General features: G+C 41.7%; 1 protein-coding gene across 1 annotated transcript; it reads left to right on the top strand.

Annotated features, from left to right (window-relative positions):
- The first annotated feature begins 14225 nt into the window (after positions 1 to 14225).
- On the top strand, positions 14226 to 15355 carry LOC100461372 (olfactory receptor 10AC1). Its single transcript, XM_002818603.4, has one exon. It carries the CDS (start codon positions 14312 to 14314, stop codon positions 15287 to 15289), a length of 978 nt encoding a protein of 325 aa, XP_002818649.2. The 5' UTR covers positions 14226 to 14311; the 3' UTR covers positions 15290 to 15355.
- Positions 15356 to 16164: the final 809 nt, after the last annotated feature.

Below are 16164 nucleotides of genomic sequence, written 5' to 3'. Positions count from 1 at the left end.
ATTGCTCTCTTTATATCCTTATATTTGGTAGCATTATAATGACATTACATGCAGGTACTCACTGTTGTGTTTTTAACATACTTGGCATTTTGCTACATTTCTTCTTCTAACTTGTTTTACTTATCATCATATTTTTGAGATTTATTAATGTAGATATACTTAAATCTAGTTTATTGCTTCTAACTACTGCATGGTACTCCACTACTTGCATATTTCACATTTTGCTTATCCATTTCTCACTAATGGGCATTCGAGTTATTTCCAACTCTTTGCTGGTTCAAACTGTGCTGCAGTAAGTAAACTTCTGAGAACTTATCTTTAATATATCTCCAGAAGAGTAACTGAGGGGTGTATACTCAGTAATGAAACTGCAAAGACATAGAATATGAATATATGAATTTCACTAGTATTATTAAATTATTCTCCAGAATAACAACATTAATTTATCCCTCCACTCTCAGTAAAGAAGAGTTCTTGTTTCTCTACAACCTCACCAACACTTATGCTTTCCGGCATTCTGATTTTTGCCAATGCAATGATTATAAATGGGTTTCTCATTTGTTCCTGCTGGATTCATTTAATATTTTGCTTAGCACCTTTTAAGCATCAAGTGTGATGCTCAAATGTGTTAAACCACCTGGCTGAAGTTGGTAACGTAGCCTCAAAGTCACGTTTGGTAAATAGTTCAAAAAGTGTCACATATATTTATTATTGAATTTAAGAAAACAAGGGAAAAAAACTATAATGGGTTGCAATTTCCAGCAAATTGTAACTAATAACTGTGAAAAATATTTCTGATCAGAGGATCATGAGAAGGAACATGGAACCAATGCAAGATAGATATGTGAGCCAACACACGTGGCTAGTTTCGTGTAAGCCCAGCATAGCTACTCTCCAATGTGTCTTCTTAGAGTCACACCTGAACTGACTACTGATTTTCACTTAAATCTGTTGAGAAAAAGGCAATTTTGCTTTTGTTTCTTAGCAACAGATAGCTTGATCCTGAAAGTCTAATGGTAAGACATGGTTAAAATGAAGAAGAAAGAGATTGCATGGTCATTTAAATGTTACTCTCTACCTAAAAGCTATGCTGAGAAGACTCTCTTCAAAGACTTGTCCATTCAAATTCCTCTTGTTAAACAGTTTAATTGCATCCTGTGTCTAATTTTTAAATTAATTAGTGATTTTCCTTATATAACTCTAGAATTTTTGTCATTAATGACGTAAATATCACTTCCTGGACTATTATTTTGACTTATGCTGTCCTGTGTTAGCCAAACTATTTATTTTTATAGTCAAATCCATCAATTTTTCTTGAAAAGTACTATGTATTTTATATCTTCTTGGTATATCTGGAGCATTTAACTGATTATTTCTCATATAATTAGCCTACTTTCCATAAAACATTTATTTTAAACTTAAAACATTTTCCACTGATTTATGATGCCATCACCATCATTTACCAAGTTCATGTAGAGCTATCAGTCTGTTTCTGGACTGTCAATCTTGTACTGTATATCTACTTATTCTTATACAAAAAGTGAATGTATTTTACTAATTGTTGCTTTGCAGTATTTGTTAATATCTAGAAGGATTGGTCATCCTTTCTTCTCTCCACCTTAATTCAAAAGTTAAAATCTGTGTTAATTATTTTAGGACCTTTATTTCTCTCTATATATTTTAAATCAATATGGAATTTTTCCCATGGTTCTTGTTGTAATTATTATTGGAAATGCATTAAATATATTCCAAACTTAGAAAAACCAATGTATTTACAAGATAAAGTCTCCCCATTCATGAACATAGTATATTTCTCCATTTATTTGAACTTTCTTTCTTGTGCTTTACTAGGGCTTTATAATTTTTTTTAAAACCCTATGCATTAAAAAAATTAATTTCTATATATTTTATGAGTGTGTTGCTTCTTTTTATTATGGTTTCTAATATAATATTGTTGATATAGAGAAACCTTATTTACTTTTATATGTTGATCTTATGTTAGAAAATTTTGCTGAACTTTCTTATTGGTGTGACTAGTTTGCCATTAATACTCTTGCATTTTAAATGTAAATGATCATATCATCAGCAAATAATTACAATGTATTATTTATAACAATTATTTTCTTTTTCACTGTATTGACTAAAATTGTTAGTACACTGTGCTGACAGGTATCACTTATACAAAGCACATATATGTAGTTCCTGACTTGAAAATAAGTGCCTCAGATTTATCCATTAAACATGAAATTTGTTGTGGAATATTTGTACATAGGGTTTATTAGATTATAAAATTTCTGTCTATTTCTAGCTTTCTAATAATTTTCATCTTTTTTTCATGTATATTGAGATGACTCTGTTTTAGATTTTCTGGAGTTGAACTATCTTTCTATTCCTGAGAAAATTGTAAAAATGTGCTGCTTTTTAAAATGTTGAACTTGGATAATATTTTTAAATGCTTTTATCTATAAAATTAGTGTTTGCATTTTCTAAATTATGCAAATTTTATAAAATGAGTTGTCAATGTTTTCTTTTTTTTTCATTTTCTGAAAAAACTTACATAATATTTGGGAATCATGTGTCTCTTGAAACTTTGGTGAAATCTACCCGTAAAATTATTTTACATGGGAGTAGTGAAGAGAGCGAGATATTATTTTTTCATAGCCATTCAAAGCCATTAATGATGGTTATTCTAAGTTTTCTGCTTTTTAGGGGATCAATTCGGCTTTTATCTTCAGACATGTGCCTATTTTATCCACCAATACTTTTTAATAATATTCTTTTATTATTTTTAATCTCTACTAGACCTATTTTAATTTCTACCTTTTCATTTTTTATTCATTTGTATCTTTTCACTTTTTTGCTCTTTGAAAATTCCAGAAATTTATCCACCTTCTTAGAGTTTTCAAAAAAAAAAAAACTTATGGTTTTTGGTAACAATCTCTTTTTTGTTTCTTTTCTATGCTGTTTATTTCCTATGTATTATTTATTTTTAATAATTTAGGTTTACCCTATTGCTTTTTTCCATCATCAATATTTCTTTTTTTTTTTTTCTGACTTCAAAGTTCTTTAATGTTTATAAAATTTAGGTGCTACCTGCTGCAAATATATATATGCACATATATATATATATTACCATCTGATGCCATATTTCTCAGCTGATAAATAAATACACATGTACCTATACAAATACATATATTTGCATACATAGTCTTCTAATACATTACCCTCTCCTGTTCCAGTCTCCTAAATTGCATCATCTATATTTCTATAAATTTGTTTTAAAACATTATGCAAACCCTCAAAAGAAATTAACTTTTCCTCCTTAGGTTCATAGATAGTCATAAAATTCGTAATTTAAGCAACCTCTTCTCAGCTGGAGTCAGAGAAAAGCAGTATCTTTTCTCTCTAGAAGCAGGCATCCCACCAGTCAATCTGCAGTCTGGTGACAAATGGCTAAGAAATGTGGAGATGAGGTAAGCATTTCCAGTCTCTGTTCAAACACAGATCCCACAGGACTCTAAGTTTGAGGAAACTCACAGCAAGAGGCAGAAGTACCACCAATCTGAAGAATCCCAGTCCCAAATAGAGAATTCCATTTGTTGACAGAACTCTTCAACTAAAGCCAGCCTCCAGCCAAAGAAAACATGAAGAAGAAAACGTCAAACTCTTGGCACTGGTAAACTTTAGTGCAGGGCTTTTACACCCTGAAAATTATGTCCAAGATCCTCTTGGCACTGTTTCCAAAATTCTGAACCACGACTACACTGCTGTTTGCGAATGATATCATCACATTTGTGACTCTTAATCACCAAGGAGGCCTGTCCAGACGGAATCTTTTCTCAGCTGGTTTTCACTTTACTGGGAGACTATGTGCAGAAAAAGAATGAGAAGGAGAAGGAACTCTAAGTCCTGAAAGCTCAGTCCCAGGAAAAGTTGAGAGGGACTTCTAGATTGGAAATTGTGTGGATCATGGCTCTACAATATAATAGATGATATTGGTGTGGTGCTTTAGGATTAACAAAATGTTTTCATAAATAGATCTCATTTAAAATCTCAAAACAATCTGCCAATTAGACACAGCGGGTATTAATATTCTTATATTTTAGTCATGTGATCTAGGCGAGGTAAATTCTTTCTGAAAGTATACATAGCCAAAAAAAAAGCTGCCCAAATGAGTACCATTCAACCCTCCCCATTACCTTTAGCATAAGAGTTGTGTAGGGACTGACATAATTGTTTGTTATCAATAGGGGAAGTCACTCTACTATATCATAGAATCCTTTTCCATGTAAATATTCTACAATGCTGTACATGTGCAAAGTGGGAGATAGGCAGAACACAAGCCTGTGGTTTGCTCAGTGGAAAAATGGAGACCACAGACTCTCCCAGGGTCTCTGTTTCTGGTTTTGTCTCATGTTTCCAAACTCAAGCACCTTGGAGCGCAGCAAGGATAACCTTCTGGACCCCTTCTTTTCTCTAGCTATCCTTATTCTCATAGTGATCTCCTCCAGTTTTATCACTTTATTTTTTATTTTTGTTTTATTTATTTATTTATTTATTTGAGATGGAGTCTCACTCTGTCACCCAGGCTGGAGTGCAGTGGCACGATCTTGGCTCACTGCAACCTCCGCCTCCTGGATTCAAGCAATTCTCATGCCTCAGCCTCCCGAGAGGCCCAGATTACAGGCATGCGCCACCATGCCTGGCTAATTTTTTGTATTCTTAGTAGAGATAGGGTTTCGCCATGTTGGCCAGGCTGGTCTCGAACTCCTGACCTCAAGTTATCCACCCACCTCAGCCTCCCAAAATGCAGGGGTTACAGGCATGAGCCACTGTGCTCAGTCCAGTTTTACCACTGTAAATGCCACCTACATTTGATGACTTCAAATTTGTCTAAACTGGACTTATCCTGTTAACTACATGTAGATCACATGTCCATTGAGACAGATATCCCAGTGGATCTGTCTAAATACCCATTAGACAGATCCACTTGGGTATCTAATAGACATCTCAAACTTAGCATGTCTTGCACTAAACCTCTGATCTTACCTCCTCTAAAACTTTCTCCACCTGAGGCTTTCCTCCTTTCAGGTAATGATAGCTCTCCACTTCCTGTTGCTCAGGGAAAAAAAAAAAAAAGTCACTCTGACTCCTCTATTTCTTTACACTCCTTAGCTAATCCATCAGAAAATCCTACTGGCTCTATATTTTTATTATATCCAGAATCCGCTTATATCTCACCACTTCTACAGCGAATCTTATTCAAGTCACATTTTCCCTCACCCAAATTATTGTGAGGCTGACTGCTTTGCTTTTACCTAGTCCCATACAGTCTGTTCCCAACACAGCAGCCAGCGAGATCCTTTTTTTGCCATCCTGTCCTGAAAGCCCCAAGTGGCTCCTCATTGCACTCAGAATAAAGCCCAGTTCCCACAATCACCTGGAAGGCACCCCCAACTGGCTGTCCATTATCACTCTTCTGGACTCACCTGCTGCAATTCCATCCTTGCTTACTCCACCAGAGCCACACTGGCCTCCTTGCTGGGATGGGAACATGCCAGACCTGCTCCCTGCTCGGAGCCCCGACTAGCTAATTCTTCTGCCTGTAGTGTCCATCCCCAACATAGCCACATAATTCACCTCTTTACCGCCTTCACATTTTGCACCAAATATCACTTTCCCATGAAAGCCTTCCTCGAACATTCTATTTAAAATTACATGCTGCCCCTCACATTCCCCATCATCCTCCTTTATTTTTCCCCACTGGACTTATCACTTTCTAATATGCTACATAATTGACTTAATTTGATGATAGTATATCTCTTCTCTGTAGAATATAAGCTTCATGAAGACAGAGCTTTTGGTCTGTTTTGCTCACTAATCTGTGCCTCAGTATCCAGATCACAGCCTGACACATAGTAGGTACTCAATAAGTATTTGTTAATGAATCAATGAATGAATAAATTAATTAAAACATGACCTCTAGAGTTCTATGATTCTGACATACATATACACAGGCAGGATCATAATCACAAACTCAAAAGCAAGCCTTAAGCTCTCAAAGTTGAGAGGATCTGCCTGAATGGCAATCCACTGGTGCAGGCTTCCTACAGCAGTTTCCTGCAGACGTGAGAGTTAGAGAATTCATTCACGCATCTGGACAGCCAGCTCCCTGCTCTATCCATTGAACAAATAAAGACATCTTAGACCTGTCAGCACCTGATGCTTCACCATGGGATCTAGAGGGGGCCGCCTGGTCCAGCATGCAGAGATGGGAATTGCTGTGAGAGAAGCAAGAAGCACTCTAGGGAAGGTGTGTGACCAGTAGGACAGACAGCACACTGGGCAGGTGGGCTGCTTGAGATGGGAAGAGCTGTTTTTCTTTGGACAGCTGCAGAGGAATTGTCTGTGTGCCAACCCCCTCCTAGGTCTCCAGCCTTGAAGAGGGATTTTGTGGTGAGTAATTAATCACAGGATGCTTTTGCTCTGGCCCTCCCTTTGGAAGAGACTAGTATACTCCTCTCTTTCCTATCTCCCCACCCCTCCAGGGAAATAAAGAAAGCTAAGGTTATAGTTCTGACCAGACATAGCTCATCAGAAGCTACTGTGGAAATCCCCACTCTGGCTGCTCACCCTTCTCCCAGACTCTCCACCTCTTGTTTTTCACCGTTCAAGCTCTTCCTCTCCTCCACACCTGCCCACGGCATCTCCACAGTCTCCTCTCTGTTTTGCCTGGGAGCTCTCCCACCTCCAAGCATGAACTGAGTCCCTCTCCGCCCACCTCCAAGTTGTTCCTCTCTCTGCACCCAGGTAAGGAGAAGCCTGGCATTGGGGGGATTGGTGGGCAGAGGAGAAGGAAGCACCAAGAGTAGAGCATGAAAATAAAGAAATCGAAACACTTTCCAGCTTGCTTTGCCCACAAGAGACAACTCCTTGTGACACGAGCATCTGTTCCCACGCAGCCACCCTCCTTCCACCGGATCTGGCACCCCATATCAGAATCACGAAGCACACAGTGTTTTGTGTGCTCCAGCCTGTGGCACCTTCCAGTCGCGGGTACACTGAGGTGGAGTGAGGCGGGAGGAACATGAGGCAGCTACCGATGCCAGGACTTGGAGGTTCAGCTTCCATTTTTATCAAATGATTTTGCCCAAGTGCATCCGTTTTGCCTCAGCTTTCCCATCTAAAAATAGGAGAGTCTTGTCTTTTTCTCAAGTGCACAGAGGATTGCATGGTGAGCGGCATCCAGTGATGTGTTGTTTCTGTAGAATAATCTGTAAAAATAGAATTGAGGAAAATATTATTTCTTCAACTCTTAGAAGCAGAATAGAGAATATTCAAGAAGATGATATCCTTGATTATTTTTTAGGTCCATGGGAGAACAAATATTTGACCTCAGACAAAGCCTAGGAAGGAAAGTCTCCATGTATTACTCCTTTGTCTTGGTCAAAGAACAAAATCCCCAGACCCCAGACCACATCAATAACAGGGTCCGCCACTGAAGAGACTCCCCACTGATGAGACTGGGCCCCCCTCAGAGCCCAGCCTCGGGCGTCCTGAATCATTTAGGCATTTATTGCTCTTTCTCAGCAACCACAGGGATCTATTCTGGAAACCCTAAGGCAGGCAATTGGATAGCAGGGAAATGATCCCATTGGAAAGAGCCCCCGAAGCCAAAATCACTCACATCACTCTCAGGGGTGACAGATTTTCCAAGGGGCCTGCAACTTTCTGATGCAGTATTTGAAAATAATCAGCCACACTCCTGGAAAGTGGCTTGCCTGGGAGATCAACATTGTTTTTCTCACCAATGTTTTCTTTTGCATTTTGATGAATGATGAAAACACCTTGGCAGTACTGAGATAGCCTTGGTTTCCTCATCCAGGCAGCTCCCTTGCCCTGGTACTTCATTCCAGCGCTCATCTATGGCCAGCAAGAAACAGAAAAACATATTTTAGAAGGAGGGTCTTGCTGGGTTTTCAAGGGAGATCTCTTGCTGTTTTGTAGCATAAAATGATGTTTAGAAGTTTAAAGTATGTTCAAGTCTACTAAAACCAACTTCATGGAAAATGATAGTTATTTTTAGAAACAAATTTTGAAAACAAACTAGCTTCCCTATTAAACGCTAATAATTTTCAAGTAGATAAAGTAACTAATCCTCAGGCCTAGGGTCATTTTCAAAATGTGAAAGTACAATATCACGCATCTGTGTGTGATGAAGTTGACCTTCACAGCACCAGAACTGGGACAGTCTCTCCACCAGACTATTTTGATGTGGAACATTCAAGTGCTCATTTTTGAAGCTTATCCCTCATCTTCTGGCAGAAGCCTGAGTTACAGACATTAGTTAAAACGGGTGCTGCCTCATTGAAGTAGGGAATTTTTTTTTTTTTAAGCATCAAAGTCAGCTCTAATATCAGCAGGACTTCTAGATTTTCCTGGTTCAAAGCTCCTCTCCAGATGAAAATAAAAGAGAGCAGGGAGCCTGAAATGATGCTTTCCTCAAAGCCCTGATCCCACCATCGACTTCTGCAGAAAAGAGAACTGACAGTGGCAACTATTCAGGAGGTCTAAACACAGGTGCCCATGTTGCCAAGACTGGTAATTATGACTCGTCAGGAAGCTTGAGGGGAACATGTTGGTCAAAAGGCAAAAATAAAGGTCGCAAATTGACCCAGAACTAGCAGACTAAAAGACTGCCCATATAACCATCATGTTAAAGAAGGGCTCCAGGGCCAACGCCACAACTACCCAGGATATCTCATTTGTATAACATGCAGGATCACTAAACACTTCAGAAAACACCATCAAGGGGGAAAAGCAAGAATGTTTGTGTAAGGAAAACATTCCCTATTGAATCTGTTAATAGTTAAATGCTTTTGAGAGAGAAGGAAGCCAACAAGAAACTAACAGAGGGTTTCTTTTATTTAGACTTTCAAAGGACCTTGACAAGATCTCATACCAAATTTAGTCATCACAGATTCAGTAGGCGGCTTTATCATGTAAAAGGAACTGGCTCACAAGACAGAAACACCATGCAGGCAAATAACACATATCCCAGGGATGGAGGCTGAGATCATAAGAGGTTGGGGAGGGACAACACAGTGAAGTTGATAAATCCAGAGATGACATTTAGCTCCTTTCAGTAAAGGAATTACCAAATTGATGAGGAAAAAAAACACTAAAAAATGTGGAAGTTTGCATGACAGCAAAAAAAAAAAAAAAAAGAAGAATAGTAAATGAGTTTTCTTTTATAAAATAAATTTAAATTTAACATATATAATGCAAATATATATAAATTAATTATTTTCAGGTTATCTGTCATAAACCAAGAAAAAGGCCTGTATGATGTAGGGAAAGGAAGCGTTACAGTAATTGCAGTTGTCAGATGCTATGCAGAGGGAGCACAAAGACTGACATGACATTGTAGAAGTGAGAGTTGTCAAATGAAATTATTAGAAACCACCTTTTATTAGCTTCTTTGTGCCTGGTACTATGTAATGGTACCATTACATATGCCTGATTCTCACATGTTTATAATATGCCTGATTCTCACAGCAACCCTATGAATTAGGCATCATTATCTCCATTTAGATGTAGAGACTGAGGATCACGGAAATTGAGTACATCAACCAAAGTCAATGTGGCACATAAGTGATTAAGCCAGGATTTTAATCTAGTGATGTCTTCTTCCATAGCCTGTACAGACTCAGAAAGACAGTAGGAAGTGCAGGAGGGGAAAAAAGTGGAAAGATAGATAGATAGAAATAGGGGGATAGATAGAAGATAGAAAGACAGACAGATAGACAGACAGACTTCCCTACATCTATGTCTACTCATCTCCTCATAAGGTTCCCACACCCAGAATACACTCACTTTGCTTCTTGCACCTCAGAAAGAGAAAAGGTACTAGGTAATCCCCTGAAACAGTACGCTTATGGAGAGTTCCATGGTGGGAGGGAGAATACTCAGAGAAAATATGACCTAAGCCTGTCAAGTAATAAAGGATAAAAGTAAAAATGCTTTCAGTATTTTTGTGCACGTACTATGTATCAAGTCTGTACCAGAAATTTATACATGTTATTTCCATGGAATCATCATCAAGCCTCTTTTGTTACCCTCTGTTGAATCAGTGAGGAGTCTGAGGCTTTGGAAGAGTTTATTACCTTGCCCCTTCCCCAAATCAAGCATTCAGAAAAAAACAAAGCAGAAATATAAACTATGGAGATCCTTTTACTTCACTAAGGAGTAAGGCTAAAAAAAAAAAAAAAAAAAAAAAAAAAAAAGAATGTATAGTGTATTATTCCTAAAAGGAATCACTGGATAAAAATGGGTTCCAGAATAATTTATATAAATTCATAGACCAGAAGCCCATGAAGAATTATTAAATGAGGTTAAGAAATCCAGGCATATTCATAATCTTCTAAGTTTAACTTCTTACCAGATCAGGGAAATGATAAAATTTTATCCTAAACTATTATAGGACAATGATAAAATTCTGCTGATAAAATGATAAAAGCACCTCTCATTCGGTGCTTTTGTAAACTATAATACTAGATCAGTAAGCTCAGGTCTACTCTGGAAGACAATTCTTACAGAAATAGAACCATTCAGCCAGAGGTGTGAGAATCAGGCTCTAGCCCAGTTCTCCTGCTAAAAGACCATGGTGAGATCCAAGTCTGATTAGTGACATCTCTGGACCTCACATGAAGGCCTGGAATGTTTGAACTTTAAGCTCCATTCCAGTTCAGCATTCTATGGAATCCTCAAATCCTGAAAGGGGCTGACTGGCCTAACTCTCCCATCTCCCAACCCACATCCACCGTTTAGGGGTGCTTCCATTGACTGTTGAAAAGGCCAATTAAAAACATCATGATTGCAGATAATTTTAATTATTCTATACAGCAAAAAAATCAAATCTCAGATCTGCATCTCCAGCCCAGCACGGCTCTCAGCCACATCCAGATGTCCTGGGCCACCAGCCAGCCATGACTCTGTGGGTGCTCCATGGAGTCTTACCCAATTAAAAAAGTGAATCTGCCGGAACAATAACAATAGCAGCAATGAATGTCAAAGCTAAGGAGAAAATATTTTTAGATTTGCTATCTTAGATTATCTGCATTGCTGCTCACATCCACATGTCCTCAAGAAAAATGTCAACAAAGGGAAATCTGAGGACAGAAATGCCTAGAGACTGTGGGTAATTTCTCTTCTGCAGAAGGTGGGAGATATGAAAAGAAGGGTAAGATGTGTCTCCTGAGGGAAGGATGTTTTGGAAAAGGTATAAATAAGGACAACTATATAGTGGATAAGACTATGGACTATTGGGGGCTAGATTGCTTGGGTATAAATCTGGCTATACTGTTACTTAGCTACATGATGTTTCATTTCCTTAGGCCTCAATTTCCTCATCTATAACATGGGTATGGAGAGAGTCCACTTACCTTATTGCGCTGTCACTAAAAATAAGTAAATTAAATTTGCAAAGTCCTTGTGAGCATTGCCTGGCCGTCTCTTAAATGTTAGCTGTTATAGCTGATGTTATTCATCACTCGGAAGAGTAAGAACATCTGCCCTCTCCCTGGGGGAGGAAGGTGGCTTAGGCAGGCTTTGTGGTGTTTTTTCTCTCTCTGTAACTTCTCCTGCTAGGGTAGAGTTGGATTTGAATCACTGAAGCTTTGAAAGTATCTGTTCTCCCTCCCTCTCCCAGAGAAAAGACTCTGAAACATACATTCCTAGAATTTGTGACAATCCTCCTAAAAACTCTAAGAGCAGAAACACCCCTTAGTCTCTTTTCCATTTAATTAGCGCCTTTGACTTGCTTTAGAGCACCTTGATTTTTTTAATTTTATTGTGTAATTGACAAATAATTACACATTTTTATGGGGAACTTAGTGATGTTTTGATACATATAATGTATAGTGATACGGTATATCCATCATCTCAAGCATGTATCATTTCTTTGTGTTGCGAACATTCAATATCCTCCTTCCAACTATTTGAAACTATATAAAATTGTTAATCACAGTCATCCTCCAGTGCTATAGAACATAAGAAATTCTATTTAGCTGTAATTTTGTATCCTTTAACAAAGGATCTGTCCCTAGCCCCCTTCCCCCTACCATTCCCAGCCCCTACTATCCTCTGTCCTGCTTTTTACTTCTTCTGAGATCAACTTGTTTTAACTTCCACACGAGTGTTTTTAAAACAGGATGTACCTTGAGCTGCTAGGTATTGGTGCCATCAGTGGGACTTGCTTGTCATCTACATTTCTGTGTGGTATGAACCTGGAGGAAGAACTGGAATGTTTCTGTGTTTTTTTTTTTTTCTTCTGTATTCCCCTGTGCTCATCACACTTCTCTAAGGAGATGAAGAGGAAGAAGTAGAGAACAGAGCAGAGGCGGAGAGAAGAGAGCTGTCCTGGCACTTCAGGAATCCTCCAAGAAAGCCAGGCCTCTCTCTCATGTTCACAGCAAACAACAATTGGCGAAGAGGAGGCACTTAACACAGGTTTGTTACATTTGCTCAACAGCATGAAGGGTGGCCAAAAACTGAAAAGTGAATGATCTAAAACAGATGGGAAATGAATCCACCTCCCTCAGACCTACCCAAAACCCAACCCTACTCTTCCATTAGAAGACTGAAAACATCCATTTGAAAGTGCTGCCCTCAGATAGGATGAGGAAGAGCACAGAGTGACACAGAGAAATAAAAACCCTTAGAATTCTCCTCTCAAAAAGAGGTATTTTGCAGGGCATGGTGGCTCACACCTGTAATCCCAGCACTTTAGGAGGCCAAGGCAGATGGATGGTTGAGCTCAGTAGTTTGAGATCAGCCTAGGCAAGAGGGTGAAACCCCATCATGTTAGCTGGGCATGGTGGTATGTGTCTGTAGTCCCAGCTACTCAGGAGACTGGAGTGGGAGGATTTCTTTAGCTGGGGGGTTTGAGGCTGCAGTGAGCCATCATGGTGCCATTGCACTCCAGCCTGGGCAGCAGTCTGAGACCTTGTCTCAAAAAAAAAAAAAAAAAAAGTATTAGCAAAAGCTCAACTCTTTGCATTCCTTCCAGTTCTTTCCTGTTGCACTTTGACCCAGCTTTATTGCTCTTTTACTCTAGGATATAACAACTATGAAGAAATTCCACTTCCAACACTGATTAACAGTGATTTTAAGAGCAAATAGTTGAGCTTACACTTAAAATTAAAAATTAATAAAAGAGAGATCTCATTAATATCGATTGGAAAAATTAAACCTCCTCCTCCAGCTTGCATGGCCTCAAATCTCTTTCCACCTCCTGGTTCTTCCATCCCAAAGGATGATGAGAAATGCAGCTGACCTGCACACTGTCACTGTTTTCCAAATGTTACTTGCAAATGAGTCACCGTATAATGCTTAGAATGAAACGGTGTTCTGATGGCAAATTTGGAATGCACTGCTAACTAAAAGTCAAGTTAGAACAAATACATGTCACCTTTTCTCGTGTTGACAAAGCATTAATAAAAATGTTAGGGACATGTTGTTCCTGATGCACCCAGGGAAGCCCTCCCACAAAGCATGTCCTGCTGCCTTAGTGCCTGCCCCAGAGCCTGGCACATATCTGGGTCTTTACTTAAAACTAAATAAATATGGATTGTCTTGACCTGAGTGACCTTTTTTCAGGACCTGGGTCATAGAAAGTTCTGGATTCAGCCTCAGAATGCAGATTCTGTTCCTAACTTCCTGTGAGCAATACGTCCTTCAACAATCCCCTTTCCCCCCAACCCGAACTTTATTTTCCTTCTTAAAATTATGAAGTTACATGAGATGATCCCTAAGGCCCTCACCTGCATTATGTTTTTGTGATTCTATGATACACCACAGAAGGCAACTTAGAAATGACAGAACAGGGCAGGCCGGAGGAGACAGAAGCGAGAACTAAAGACATTTCCTGCCATGGGGGTCTCAAGACTGCAGCAGACACAATACTCACAGCCCTATAGGACCCACAAAATAATAACTGGACTATAGAGGCACATGAGCTAAAATCCAGGCTTCTTTTGAAAGAGCACGTTGAGAAGGCAGCTATAGGAATTCTTGTCCAGAAGGCAGCAAAAACTGCACTCTTTTTCCGAACAAGTCAGTAAGACTTCTTTGTGAGGAGGACTGGGGGTGGTGGGCTGGGAATGGACCCATGAACTGTTGCGACCTCTCTGCAGCCACCATTCCTGGTCCAGCCGCTACCTTCCACCCGACTCCCCCTCCACGCGCAGGGCCAGAGCATGCGTACCCTCCTGTGCCTCTCTCTTACAGGTGCCTGTGGGCGGGCTCGTTCATGGACAGCCCCAGCAATGCCACCGTGCCCTGCGGCTTTCTCCTTCAAGGCTTCTCCGAGTTCCCGCACCTGAGACCCGTGCTCTTCCTTTTGCTGCTGGGGGTGCACCTGGCCACCCTGGGCGGGAACCTGCTCATCCTAGTGGCCGTGGCCTCAATGCCAAGCCGGCAGCCCATGCTGCTTTTCTTGTGCCAGCTGTCAGCCATCGAGCTGTGCTACACGCTGGTGGTGGTGCCCCGCTCCCTGGTCGACCTGAGCACGCCAGGCCACCGCAGGGGCAGCCCTATCTCCTTCCTGAGCTGCGCCTTTCAGATGCAGATGTTTGTGGCTCTGGGCGGGGCCGAGTGCTTCCTGCTGGCCGCCATGGCCTATGACCGCTACGTGGCCATCTGCCACCCGCTGCGCTACGCGGCCGTGGTGACCCCCGGGCTGTGCGCGCGACTGGCTCTGGCCTGCTGCCTCGGGGGACTGGCGGTGTCCGTGGGGCTCACGGTGGCCATCTTCCACCTGCCTTTCTGCGGCTCCCGCCTGCTGCTGCATTTCTTCTGCGACATCACGGCGCTGCTGCACCTGGCCTGCACGCGGAGCTACGCTGACGAGCTGCCCCTGCTGGGCGCCTGCCTGGTGCTGCTGCTGCTGCCCTCGGTGCTCATCCTGGCCTCCTACGGCGCCATCGCCGCCGCCCTGCGCCGCGTGCGCTGCCCCAAAGGCCGGAGCAAGGCCGCCTCCACCTGCGCCTTGCACCTGGCAGTCACCTTCCTGCACTACGGCTGCGCCACCTTCATGTACGTGCGGCCCAGGGCCAGCTACTCCCCGCGCGTGGACCGCACCCTGGCGCTGGTCTACACCAACGTCACGCCGCTGCTGTACCCGCTCATCTACAGCCTGCGCAACCGCGAGATCACCGCCGCCCTGAGCAGGGTGCTGGGGCGCCGGCGGCCAGGCCAAGCTCCAGGCGGGGATCTGCGCGAGCTCTGATGGCAGGCCGGGACCAGGCAGAGGGGGCAGCTCCGCTCCGTAGAGTTTTCCCCATCATGAGGGGTCTGCATGGGGAAAGCCAACAAGGGGACTCAAGGACTGCATCTAGGAAAGAGAAAGCCTCCCAGAGGTTGCCCCATCCTCCACTCTTCCCTTGAATTGCCAAGACACTGTGGAATAGAGCCCTAGACACTGCGTTTAGTCGCTCCCTAAATACTTGTTGCGTTTCTTCCCGTGTGTTGGAGCCCGTGCAAGGTGCGGGGCTAGGGGTGATAAAGAAAGCACAGCTCATGGCCTCATGAGGCTCTTAGACCCATAGGTGAGAAGGCCAGATGTGAGGAGTAAACCAGAGATGGTGGAGTGGCTCATAAGACGCATTACCCATGCTAGACTTTTTGAGGGCTGAGAGGAGTCACGGAAAGCATTTTGGGGAGAAAGACAGCTACGTGGAGAACTGTAAGACAAGTAGGGGTTAACCAGGTGAAGAGAAGGACGCAGAATGCTCCAAGCAAAAGTGCTTCACGGGAGCTGGGGCACTTTGGCAAGGACCTTGGAAACAGCTGAGGAATCTGAATTCAGGGAGGGCTGTGATGGCCTGCCTCCACTGCATGGTCACTGAGGCTGCAGGGTGCCACATGGACTGGAGAGCTGAAGATCTGTTTAGGAAACTGTTGGCATAGTCTGAGAGAGGTGGTGGAACCTGGACCAGGGTGTCAGCACTGGGCATCAAGCCACATGGAAAGAGTCCAGAGATGTGCTGGAAGTGGACCCTACGGGCCCTTGATTGGAAGGGGGGTGAGGAAGAAAGAGGAGTTAAGGATCACTTCTAATCTAGGTTATTCGGTGGATGATGGTGCCATTGCTGAGAATATAGA

Source organism: Pongo abelii, chromosome 6, assembly GCF_028885655.2.
Source record: "Pongo abelii isolate AG06213 chromosome 6, NHGRI_mPonAbe1-v2.0_pri, whole genome shotgun sequence".
NCBI classification, from domain to species: Eukaryota; Metazoa; Chordata; class Mammalia; order Primates; family Hominidae; genus Pongo; species Pongo abelii.
Note: the sequence above shows the minus strand (reverse complement) of the source record. Positions and strands in the feature narration are given on the sequence as shown.

Bases quoted from the DNA above. Each gene is read 5' to 3' on its own strand.
- LOC100461372 (XM_002818603.4), top strand. From the start codon at position 14,312: ATGGACAGCCCCAGCAATGCCACCGTGCCCTGCGGCTTTCTCCTTCAA.